General features: G+C 53.7%; 1 protein-coding gene across 4 annotated transcripts in view; it reads left to right on the top strand.

Annotated features, from left to right (window-relative positions):
- Positions 1-12,069, top strand: part of SLC39A11 (solute carrier family 39 member 11) — a 97,648-nt gene that overhangs the window by 49,232 nt on the left and 36,347 nt on the right. For all 4 annotated transcript variants that reach the window (XM_030015012.2, XM_030015011.2, XM_030015013.2 and 1 more), the window contains exon 6: positions 4,101-4,271. In XM_030015012.2, the coding sequence (XP_029870872.1) occupies positions 4,101-4,271 (171 nt within the window). The remainder of the gene's footprint in view (positions 1-4,100; positions 4,272-12,069) is intronic.

The raw sequence follows: 12,069 nt of genomic DNA, 5'->3' as shown, positions 1-12,069 counted from the left end.
GCTTTCATTAGTGAGAGCTGTAAAATAGGTCTTTTCTGGTAATTTGATAATGGGGAGAGAGCGCTGCCGAAACGCCATGGTAATTCTCAACAGAATGGGGGTAGCTGAAACTTTCCCAGTTAGGCGACATGAGGAGGTGAACGTCGGCCGTTGCATCCCTTGTTCCGCTCCTCTGCGGAGCTGGGGAAGCCGGATACCGGCGAGCCGAGTGGGATGTTCGTGTCTGATGCTCTCAGGCATCTGGTTTCTCCAGGCACGGGCAGCCCCGAGGGTCTGGGTCCCTCTGCGGCGTTCATAGCTCCTCTCTGGGGCTCTCCCCCACGCTCGTGGCCAGGCGTTCAGCAAAGCACGCTTGTTTTCTCAATGAAAATTCGCCCACAAATAGGAGTCGGGGGAGCTGAGATCAAAGCCTGGAAGAGGGAGCTGGAAAGGCTTCGCTTTGGTGTTTAAACATCAGCAAAAGCCTCGCTCTGCCTTGCGGCAGGAGTCCTGGGGGACAGCACAGTTTTACGGTGAACCCATCGAATCCAGGGACAAGGGAAATAAGGAGAAAGTACGACTGGAATAAGGCAACAAAAAGCCCAATAAACCAAGAGCTCAAAGCCCTGGGAGTTCCCGTGCGTGAGTGCATCGCCATTGCCCGGATCGCTTTGGACGGCTGGGTCAAGCTGGAGCAGGAGGCGGCTCTTCCCTCCCTGGGAGCTCCGTGAGTGTCCCGAGGGGACAGCGAGCAATCCCGGGCATCGTGCCACCGCCGGCGGTCCTCTCCCTGCTGCCAGTCTGGGGAGAGCTGCGATTCCCCAGGTAATGGTGCATGAGAAATAGCCAAAAGGGAGACGGGAGTGTAATAGCGGGGGGGACAAATTAACATCTTTGCAAGCAGAGCAGATGCCAAGGCAGAGTTTTGTTCAGAGCTGGGGAGTTAGATTTTTGGAAACGCTGATGACATTTGGTTTATCGGTTCTGTTAAGTGCCAAGCGCAAAGCAGTTGGGAGGTTTTGATTTTTTTTGGCTCGTTCTGCCTGAACTGTGGGGACAGGAACCGAGACATCTGGGGTTTCCACCCGTGGCTCTGCTGTGGATTTGCTGCGTGGCTCTGGGTGAGGTAGTCCTGCCTGCCGTGCCCATCCCCTGCCCGGGAGCACATGGCCATCATCCGTACTGTAATGATCAGATCATCCCTGATAAAGTAAATCTCTGGTTTTATTCATTTTGTTTAGTTTATCCCAGAGAAGATGAGGGTGATGTGGTCAAGGACTTGGCCGGAGCAGCGATGTGGGGTGATGGATGGCTCCTTGACTTGGCATTTTGTTACGTGCTGTGCTGCGGCTGGAGGGAGAGGCTGCATAAGCCCAGGGGAGGAGGAGGCAGGCTCCAGCCTGAGCCTTGTCCTGGGATAGAGCTGGGGTAGGTGAGAAAGAGGTAAGGGAAAAAGACCTAAGATTGCAGAAGAAAACGTGTTGGACACAGGCTTGTACTTTCTTGGATGGCATATGCTTCTCTTGAGTCAACAGCTGAGTTTGTTTTTAAGCACAGTCTTTTAAGTCAGAAATGCTAAGGGTGGACTGGACCAGGTCACATAATGAGATGAGCGAAAAGAAAAAGAAAAAAAATTGAAGAAAATTGCCAGCGATGGAGTTGCCTGCCTGGTGTCAGTAACGCTGTTCTTAGCTGGTGCTGTGAGAGATGAGAGCGCAGCTGAGGTGCTACTGCACTGTGAGCAGGCAGCTTTTTTTGCCCTGATTTAAGAAAAAACAAGTCACTGATATTACATTCTGCATTTTCCCTGCATTCCCCTAGCAGATACCCGAAGCCTGCAAAATGCAAAGCTTCCCCAGCAGCCACCAAAACGTCTGCTTTCAGCATTCACCCTGCATTTGTACCTCGCAAAAACTGCCTCAAGAGCCTATGTTGCCCTGGCTGTCGCGGTGTTGCAGTCGCTTGTGCTTTTATTGAACACTTGTTGCTTTCTATAAAGGGAGAAACGCTGGTGTTTTGTCACTTGAATGTAAGTGCTCTTCTCTAAATGTCACATAAACCATTTTTCCTTCTCCCTGGAAAGCCCTTGATGCCGGAGGGGGATTTCTGCGCCTCTCTGCATCCTCGCATCACCCTGGTTTTCGTGTAGGTGGTCCTGCAGCCATGCTGGGAGCCCAGGGGCAGCACGGGGACGGTGCCGTGGTGCAAACCCGTGCCCATCGCGCTGCGGTGATGGGGCTGCCAGCAGCGTGCTGGGTGTAGGTCCACGGGTCAGCGTCGGTAGCCGGGGCAAGGTCAGCTGAGGATAACGCTGTTTGTGGGGCCACGGGGATGTGTGCCAAGCAATTAAAGTAATCTGGCCTGGCAGAAGAAGAGACTTTAATCTGTAAGTGACTCCAGCCTTGGCTGCCCCGTTGCCAGGGGTCTGCTGCGCCAGCGTTCCTGCGGTGAATTGGACAAGCCGCTCTGCTGGATCTGGTTGTCCTTGCTATTGCTTAAAAAAAAATATTTATCTCTGTCCCCGCAGGCTGGAATGAAGCTCTGCCATCAAATGTTACTGCGCATTATTGACTGGGCTAGGATTTGGGGACAGAAAGTGTCTGGCTCCGTACGGCTAACGACAACGACAATATTTATCTGCGCAGCATCTTGCTCTGTTTGCAGAGCAGCAGCGGTGGTGGCCTTTTGGGGGAAAGCGTGAGAGTCGCGGGCAGCGTGGTTTGCAGCCCTGTTGATGCTGTCCAGGGATGCTCCGGTAGCGTGGGAAGTGGCAGGAGGGAATCCGCTGGACCGCTGCCTGGTCCCACTGCCGTCAAGTGGGGTTTTAGTCTTTGACCTGTTTTTTTGGTACCAAAACATATTAAATTCTGGGTTTTATTTTCTGTGGTGTTGAGGACCATTTTGGGATGCCTTTACGTGTCTGTTTTTGTGTTACAGATGGCAAGATGCAGAGTGTTGCTGACACCCCTGCTTTCCCAAGGTGACCTCCTGTGTCAGTTTGCATGAGCCCTCTTATGCTGAGGTTCTTAACTGGCGCTGCAAACGCACGCTGTGCAATGTGCGACATGATGGTTGGGCATCATCCTGCCTCCAAATGGCAGGGAAGGCAGTTGGCATTCTGTCAAAATGGTTTCAGATGGCTCCTTGCACTGTGTCTGTGAAAAAATCTTGGAGTGGGTGGGTCAAGGGACAAGAGAGAGCATTATATAAATCCAGGGAGAGAGAATTCTATTGTCTAAATGTCAGATCTTTAAGACGAAGCCATAGCTGTTGCTATGTGAAGTTGATGAATTTGTGCTCCTGGTTTCTTGGTTTCCCTTCACCTTTTCGTGCTGAAGGTGAACGGTCAAGGTCTCGGTGTGCGTAGGCTTTAGTATGCTGCTGCCTGGTGCTGATTCCACCCTTCACAGCCCTAACTGGGGCTTGGATTTTAGTGGCATGGTTTTAAATAACTGGTTGAAATAGAGCCGATAGTAATGGTCCTGCTGGGAGCAGAGGTCTGGGAGAGCCCGGGGTTATCTGGCAATGTCTTAGCAAATGGCAGTGGCAAATCTTTAGGTAGCGGAACAAATAGTTGCTAAATACAGCTCAGCATGCTCATTTTGTGACCGGGGTGAAATCAAAATGCAGGGGTTTCCTTCATCAGCGAAGGCAATGGGACTGCAGACCTGCCAGGTTTGGGGTTGGTGGGGGGTGATGGTCTCACCGCGGGTCCCTGCGGCTGCTGCCCGGCAGCTCTGTCCTCATCATCCTCGTCAGCCACCAGCCCCAGAGCTCATCCCCCGCCAGATCGGGACTTTGGGTTTGCAGGTGGGTGTGAGCCCGGGAGTGATGCTGGGAAGCCGTGCGGGACCAGGATCGGCTCCCAGGAGGAGGAGGAGGCAGAGGATGAACTTCTGTCTCAGGGTCTCCCTGGCCCATGGGCTCTGTGGTCTGCGTGGGGGAAACCCCCTACCCTAAAGTGAAGGGGAGGGGGGGCCAACACACACACCCCTTCAGCCTTGCTTTGGTCAGTGTTTTTCCTTCTCTCTGCTTTTTCCTTCGGGGAGGGGAGGCAGGAGATGCCCGGCTGTCCGTCTGTCACCCTCTTGGCTGACCTGGCTGTTTTTCTGTACCCCCAGACAAAGGTGAGAACGGGGAGCCCTATCAGAGGAGGAAGGGTGTGGGGGCCAGCCTGCCAGACGGCCCCCCGGCGTTCCCCGTGGCCAGGGACGGTGCCCCGATGGCCGGCAGCAGCAGCTGGAGGCGGATTATGCTGATGATCCTCGCTATAACCATCCACAACATCCCAGGTAAGTCCCGTCCGTCTGTCCATCCAATCCTGGCTTGTGGGCAGCCTCTTCCCGGGGTCGGTGCCATCCTGGGAAGATCATACAGGGCTGCCGCCTTCTCTCCCTTCTTTTTCTTGCCGTTCGCAGATGGTACTCGCCGAGTGGGTGCCTGGGTGCCTTTTGACAAGGTCTATCGCGTCAAATCTCGCTCTTTTGGTAGGGCTGAACCACGTAAGGTCTTGGCAGCAAAACCCCTTATGGGGAGGGGGCTTGGAGGGAGCCTGCGGGCTCAGGCTGCTGCTGCGTCTTGAACATCTGCAGCCTCACTCGCTATTGCCAGCCTGTCGTGGGCGAAAATTGTAAATCCGAGAGTATATTGAGAAACGTGACGCTGTAAAGACAACAAATTCTGGTCTCTTATACGTTTCTCTTCTGGTCTGTGTACTAGCAAGAGATGCATTTTAAAGCACTGCTTCTCTGCGGGAGCACGTACAATTGGGGCTTTCTTATTCAAGGGATGGAGTTTGCCAGTAGATGCAAAACTGCAGAGCCCTGAGTCTTGGAGGGCTGCGTCCTGCCAGGGGCTGGACTTTGAGACTGCAGAAAAAGGTGCAATAAAAAAAATGAGATAAATTTGTAACAGCTGAGGATGCTCGGCTACTTTGCAATTCTTGGTGATGCTGAAAGTAATATAAGGCAACCTTTTCAAATGCTTGTTTTCCCGGTTTCCTCTCCCCTCCCTCCTCCTCCTCGTCTTCCCATCCCCTTTCCTTTCTCTGTTCTCCGCTCAGTCTCTGCCTGTCTCAGGTTGTAGCCTGGATGGGGGGATGCAGGGGGAATAGGAAAGGGCTTTTCTGCCTGACTTGGATCCGTAAACTTGGGGAAAAACAATGAGCGCCTTTGGAAGAGCTGTGCTTTCTGAGCTGGCCTGAACGTGTGGCTTGTTGGCAAGGAGGCGGCTATTGTCAGCCGTGAGAGCTGCTGCAGCACGGGGCTTGCTTTAACCGTCAGAGCCAGCGAAGGGAGAGCTGCCTTGCGTCGTCACGTGTGCTTTTCGATTTCGAGAGTGACTTTTATCCAATGCCAGGGCATCTGTCTTAAATTCCGTCACTGGATGGGCATCCTGGGTGAAAAGGCTCCGTTACGGGTCTGTAATCACAGATCCTGTATTTCTCCCCTTGCAAGGGCACCCCAGAATTGAATGGCAGGAAAAAAATCAAAGGAAACACGCAGTGGGCTGCCTCGATGTTGGAGCCGGGCTGCGCGTGGGCGTTCTTCTGCTTGAGCACTTGTAAGCTGCCATCCCTTCCAGCCTTGCTGCTACTTGCTTGTCTCTGGGCAGTAATTGCTTCCTTCCAGCCAGTCATCAGTTCCGAGCACCCTTGTGTACTCCTGCTTCTGTGGATTTTCCTCTTTTCATCCCTTTTTATTTTATTTTATTATTTTTTAATTTTTTTTAAATTATAGATAGATAACTCAGATGCCTTAGTTCAGCTCCATGTATTGCTGGGGGAGGTAGATGCCTGGCAGACGAGGCAAGTAGGGAGCTTTAAATTAGCCACACACGCAAAAAATGGGGAAGCGTTTGCACTGAACGAACCGTAATTGGATTTCATTCTTCAAACGAAGTGTCAGGGAGCTGGGGTGAAGAGCCGGGCGGCGCGTGCATCTCGCTGCCTCGGGCTGTGTCGGCTGGGGATTCCTGTCTCTGTCACCGGCAAAAAAAGAAAGTTTTGTAGAGGAGTGAACAAAGCGTCACCCGTAGCAATAGGTTAATGGCAACACGGCCCTGGCTGCCGCAGAGATGCTGGTCTAACCTTTCATTGCTTCTGCAAGAGCACAAAGCCACCCTTGGACAGTTACAGAGGCTCAGAAATTCCCTCTTGCATCTTAAAGGTCACAATATTAAAGCTTAATGTCCAGAGAGGTGTGTGAGAGCGGTGACCTGCGGATCGTTCTGCTGCTCAGCCCCTGCCTGGAGGCCTGGCTCAGCTCAGTGGGGGTCTCTGGGTCACATTGGGGCTGTCTGTCCCTGCCAAGCCCTGTCCCCAAAGTCCCTCTCCTGCTCCTTTCCAGCTGGCGTGTGCCCTTCCAGCAGCCCCCCAGCGCTGTTGTGGGGCTGGGTGGGTGACACTGGCTGTTTGTGCTCGGTGGGGCCACTCAGTGATGGCAAAGCCCTGTACCAACGTCCTCATTTCAACGGGGATTTGCCCAAAGTCATCCAGAGATTTGAAGTCGCAGAGGTTAGACTTGAGCCCGTGTCTGCCGTCGTGCTCCCCAGAGCCCTACCTGCAGGTCGCAGGATGCCAGCACCGATTTTGCCCTAATAAATAATTCAGATTGTGATTAAAACAGGAGCTTGTGGCCTGCCTTGCTCATTACCAGGGTCTGGTGTTTCTTGCGTGAAGAAGCAGATGCCGGTCCAGCCTCTCGGTGAGCAGCGGGACGGGGTCCGGCTTGGCTTTCGCTGAAGTCCTTTTGCTTTCCCAGCAAAGTCTCAGCAGCGCCGGTGGCACTTCTCCAATCTGCTGCGGCCCCTGCCTGCGGCGCAGGGTTTGGAAACACTGTAATGCTCTACCTCAATTATCATCCCTGCGAGCGGAAAGGCTGGCACTATAATTAGCGCAGACTCCCGCAGCGTAATGACACCTCGGTTAGCGTGCGGGGCGGCAGCGCCTGTGCTGGGCGAAGAGGCGGGAGGTGCTGAGCCGAGAAGTTGGGGATGCTCGGCACCTCGGCACGGCTGCCAGACGCGGGCTACCGGCTCGCCCGGCCCTTGGGCTTGCAAAATTGCTCCGGCAGAAGCGCGCGGCTCTGGTGCCGCGTCTGTGGTGCTCGCTCTGCTTCCCTGTGAGCCCAATGCATTTGCAGGGAACCTGTCATCGGAGGCTGTCCAGGTAGTTCCCAAGGGTTTTCTGTCCTACCCTTCGCTTCAGAACGCTTCGTAAAACTTCACGTCCCTGGCGGGGGGGATGCAGTGCTTGGGTTGCTGCAGCCAGGAGGGGACTGCTCCTGTCCACGCTCGCTTCGCTGGACCTCTGGTCTGCCCAAGTGCCTCTGATGGGCTGGAGGTGGTCTTGTTCTTCTGAAACCTGCAGTGTTTTACACCTGAGCTCGAACTCTACCAAGTCCCTCCATCCCTTCACCAAAACCCTCACAAGGACCGGGTCTGGCCCTGTTCTGCTCTGCTGCTCGTGGGGAATGGGCTTCCTCTTATTATTGCCAGCAGAGAACCGTTTTATGTACTTCGAGCCCCGTTTAGGGATGAACATGTTTCGGTCTTGGCAATGCATCTATCTTTGGTTTCAAGCAAATGTGCTGGAAGCTGGTTAATGTGCGGGTGAGATAATTGAATGTAAAGACCAGCCTCTCGCATTCAGTTTGTATTTAGTGGGCTCTGCCGGCAACCAAAAGGTTTGTTAATTTGTTCCAAAGCTGGGGCTGGCAACGTAAAGAATAAATTGATAATGACAGGAGATGCCAAACTGCAGACTGTTCCTGCTAATTAATATTCATATATGCTGGGTTTAGTAGAACATTAATTATGTATTTAATCAGGCTCTGTTTATTCTGGTTTATCTTTGTACCTTGGGTGGCTGTTATGCTGAAGACTTCAGATTAATTAAAATGTTACTGGTGTATCACAAATAACAATTAGTGAGGTGTGAGTTGAACCGCCTTTCTCTTTGCACTCATTTAGAAAGGAGGAGAGCCTGGTAGGACGGAGCTCCGCGGGGCCGTGGGTCCGCTGCCAGCTCCCCGGGGAGCTCCCGGAGAGGTCGGCTCTGCTCCGAGCCGAACCGCGGTGGTGTGCAGGCTGGGGAAATCGGAGAGGTCCTCCGGCGTGGAGATGCTGCAGGAGCCCGTAACGCTCACACCGCTCCAAGTGAGATGGAGAACAGGACCAAGGCTATGTCCTGCAACCGTCTGCACGGCCCCGGGGCTCTCCCTGGAGTCACAGGGGTGTCGCAGGGGTCTGCGCCTGCCTGGGACCCTTGGTGGCTTAACCGGAGCCTGAGTCATTTTCTGGTGGGTGTCCGTATGTGGCAGTGGGCATGGGGAAGCCGTTGCAGATGTCGGGTTGCGGCGGTGCCCTGCCTTGCTTTCCTCCATCAGCTGGGAAACACGGCTTTTTCTTCCACAAATACCGCTCGGCTGATGGCAGGCACCTGGCTGGGGTCCTGCTCTCTGCGGGGACGGCGATGCCCCATCCATCTGTCACCCTGAGGAGCATCTGCACCCTCGTCTGCTGCCGCTTGCTTCTGGGGGAGGCAGCGGGGCTGATGTCGGGTCTGGTTGCTTGCAGGCACGAGGGGATGCTTCCAGCCACCCTAATGTTGCCAAGGAAACCTGAATTTTCCTTTTTCTTTGCGATGGTTTGGGGCAGGAGCAGTGGGCAGAGCAGGGCGGCCCCATCCCCAGGAGCTGTGCGCAGAGCCGCAGTCATCCGCTTCGCTCTAGCCCTTTCCTTCCTGCAGGAAAATATCTTGCTTTTCCATGTTGGTCCTATCATTCCATGTTTGCTCCCCAGTTCGATTTCTGCGATGTTTCTGCCTCAAGTGTCATGGCTAAGCAGAGGTGTCTGGAAGGGAGCAAATGGGACGCGGCAGCGGTGCCGCTGCGTGCACAGAGCCTCTGAGTCACGGTGCGAGGCGGCACTGATGTTCCCTGCTTGCCCCCCAAATCTCACGTGGCTCCACCTGAGGTTTTCTCTCCAGTTCCCATTGCCAGAAACCCATTAACAAGCTGGAATTTTTTTTTTTTTTTTTTTTTTTAATAAAAAGGAGCAAAGCAAGGAGCAAGACAGACTGCGTGAGCTAAATACAGAACAAATTCACCCTTGGTGGCGGAGGTGCTGCGGGGAGGAGGGAGGGACGGTGGGGTATTGCTACGGGCAGGAGGGAAAAGATTTTCAGTGGAGAAACTTTTAGATGGTGACATCTATGGGAAGGATGAATGAGTCTCCTGGGAAGCTGCACTGGGTCGGGGGGAAGGTCCCCGCACCCCCAGGTGACAGCGTATGAGTTTATCCCCCTTGGGACTGCGCTTGGAGATGGGAGCAAGAGGCACCCAGCTGCACCATGGTTTGGCACCGCCATCGTGCTTTGGCATGCAGCAGTGTTTTTGGGGACCCTCCTTCTCTGCTTGCCCAGGAGGAAGAGATTTAGCCCCAAAACTCGCAGGTTGGGTTCTGGCCAACGCTTGGAGCGGGGACGAGACGATGCCCAGGGGAAGGTATATCCCGGGGGTGGTGTGGGGGAGAGGGTGCAGGATTTAGAGTGCTGGCACCCTGCTTGTGTCCCCCTGTCACCACTGGGCTGGCATCAATGTCTCTGGGTGTCCTCACATCAAGGCACGACCGAGTCCTTTACTTACAGTGGTGGTTCCTCGCGTTGGCGATCGATTTAGGCCAGGCACCTCCTGCTCGTCCCCGTGGCAGCTCTGCATCGCTCCTCCATCCCTAAGGAAGGTGCAGAGTCTGGCAGCAAGTGCTGCTGCCACTTTGTTTTATCCTGAGGAAACGGGGGTAGAAGGGAAGTCTGCACCGAAGGATGGTAAATGTCAAATTGATTTGAAACACGCTTGTTTGCAGCTTTGCCTGGGAAGGAGAATGATTCAGCTGAGTGCCCTTGGGCCAGATAGCGTGAGACCTGCCTGCTGCCCTCTGCACGGTGGGATCTGGCTGGGGACAGCCCAGGAGTGAGAACTGCCCACTTAGATATGGGAGCTGCCCAGACACTTGCTTTTCGTTATGGCTTCTTACAGCTTTAACCAGTTTTAATGTCCTTTTATGCGTCTCCTGCTTTATGACTGTCTAGGGGAGAGGAGCAGACGGCTGGTTTTGGTTCTGATTGTTGGCTGATGGGTGTGGGGGATCCTGCCTGCCGTACCGTGCCGTGCTGGCAGCTCGTGCTGCAAATGGGAGCTGAATCCCTGAGCTGCCATTACCCCGGGATCCAGCCGGCCGCGGGTAGACGAAGCTGATGGGGACCCCAGTGCTGTCACCCCTTGGCCCAGTCCCCTGTTGCGGACATCTCCAGTGGTGAACAGTGATTTAGTCCCACCCATCCCTCCTTGGCTGGCCTGTCTGCACCTCTGCCAAAACCAGCTCCTGGCATCGAGGGATGTAGGTGTGCGATGTAGGTGTGCGATGTGCTTGCTGCTTGGGTGTCAGCTGGTGGAGATGTGTCCAAAACAAAAGGATATCTTCCCACCGGTGAGGAGGGAGCTTCACGGCGAGGTTTGTACCTAACCCTAACCCATGGGGTGGTTTGGCATCTCCCAGGTGAGGAGCGGTGGTGTCTTACTACCACGCGGCAGTGCCTGAATCCAGGTTCGACGTGCTCCGCCGGTGGGTGCGAGGTGGGATGCTGGAGGCTGCAGCTTTTTAAACCTTAAACCAAGGCAGTAAGGTTCAGCCAGAGCTTGTCTGTCAGACCCGAACCAGAGCTGGTATTTTCTGCGGTGGAGCCGGTCCTCGGATGTTGGTGAATTCGAGGATGCAAACAGACTGCTTGTTGCCGAAGGGGAGGGTATGGAGAGAGGGGTTCGTGGATGGCTGCAGCAGCACCGAGGTTGCGTACTGTGCTGTCAGATTGGTGTTCCTTGGGACGGCCTGATTTCCAGGCTGGTTACATTGTCATTAGCAAAAATTGATTGAATTCATTCTCCTGAGACAGGCGCTCCCATGCATTCAGCCTCCCAAGAGAAGGCTGGGGCAATGAATGTGATATTGCATCTCGGTTATAAAGAAAAGTGATTATTTATATGAATATTCTCAGAGATCCATTAAAGGTTGATAACATTCATTTTGAATGATGGGGTTTTTTGTTGGTCTATTGAAATTGAGACTATTTTACAATTGTTGACTTTAATATGCGTTTGGTACCCACTGGGGATTGGCAGAGCATGAGAGCGGGAGCCATTTAGCTGCGCCGATTAATCTGTGTCTTGTCTGTGTGATGCCTTTTTCTGAAATTACAGCAGACCTCCTTCCACTGTGACTTCTGCTGGCTGCATTGCTATTAATGGTTATTCTTGGGCACTCTTGGAGCACTTTTGATTTCTACTGAAATGCATTATTTTTAGTAAGAAAAAGGAGGAAAAGATTTCTCTGCAGCTTGCATTTCAGACAAGAGGGTAAAAAGGAAGACGCAGGTAAGGGAAGGTGTCTGCATGTGCGATGAGCACACTGTACAGCAACTTGATGGAGTTCAAGTGCTGCAGAGGGTCAAGAGGAGCAGAGGAGAGCGCTGGCCCTGGCACTGGCTCAGCCTGTGTTTGTGACTCAGAAGGATGGAAAGCTGCACATTTGAACAGTTATGAATTTTTCACAGCACTTTCTGCTCTGGGGAGAAAAACCAGCCTGGGACGTGGCTTTCCAAGGCTGCTGCCCATCGCATCTCCAATTTGATTTGCAGAGCGACCCTTCGGGCACGGATGCGTCAGGGATCGAGCGGTTGTTGTTTCCAGCGGTGCTGTGACGTGATGGCCCTGCGAGCGGCCGGGGGGAGACGAGAAAGGTCAGATCAGATGCAGCCCACGAAGACAAAGCTGGGTGTTCAATGTTAACCGGAGTGTTTCGCATGGCGGTGACTCATGTGGGATCAGGAGGAGCACGGCCACACGCACGCGCTCGCTCCGGGAAAGGTTGCTTTAACCTTTCATTAAACCTTCCATTAATTGTCGCCTCATCAGCACATATTTTGACATTTTCATCTATTAAGCACCTCGATGGATTGAAACGACTTGCTCAAAGTCGTTAAGCTTCTGCGCGAGGGGGTGGAAAGCGTGGCGAGGGGGCCGGGCGAGGTGCCGG

This window comes from Aquila chrysaetos, chromosome 5 (assembly GCF_900496995.4).
Source record: "Aquila chrysaetos chrysaetos chromosome 5, bAquChr1.4, whole genome shotgun sequence".
Classification (NCBI taxonomy): domain Eukaryota; kingdom Metazoa; phylum Chordata; class Aves; order Accipitriformes; family Accipitridae; genus Aquila; species Aquila chrysaetos.
This window is presented reverse-complemented; position numbering and strand designations above follow the sequence as displayed.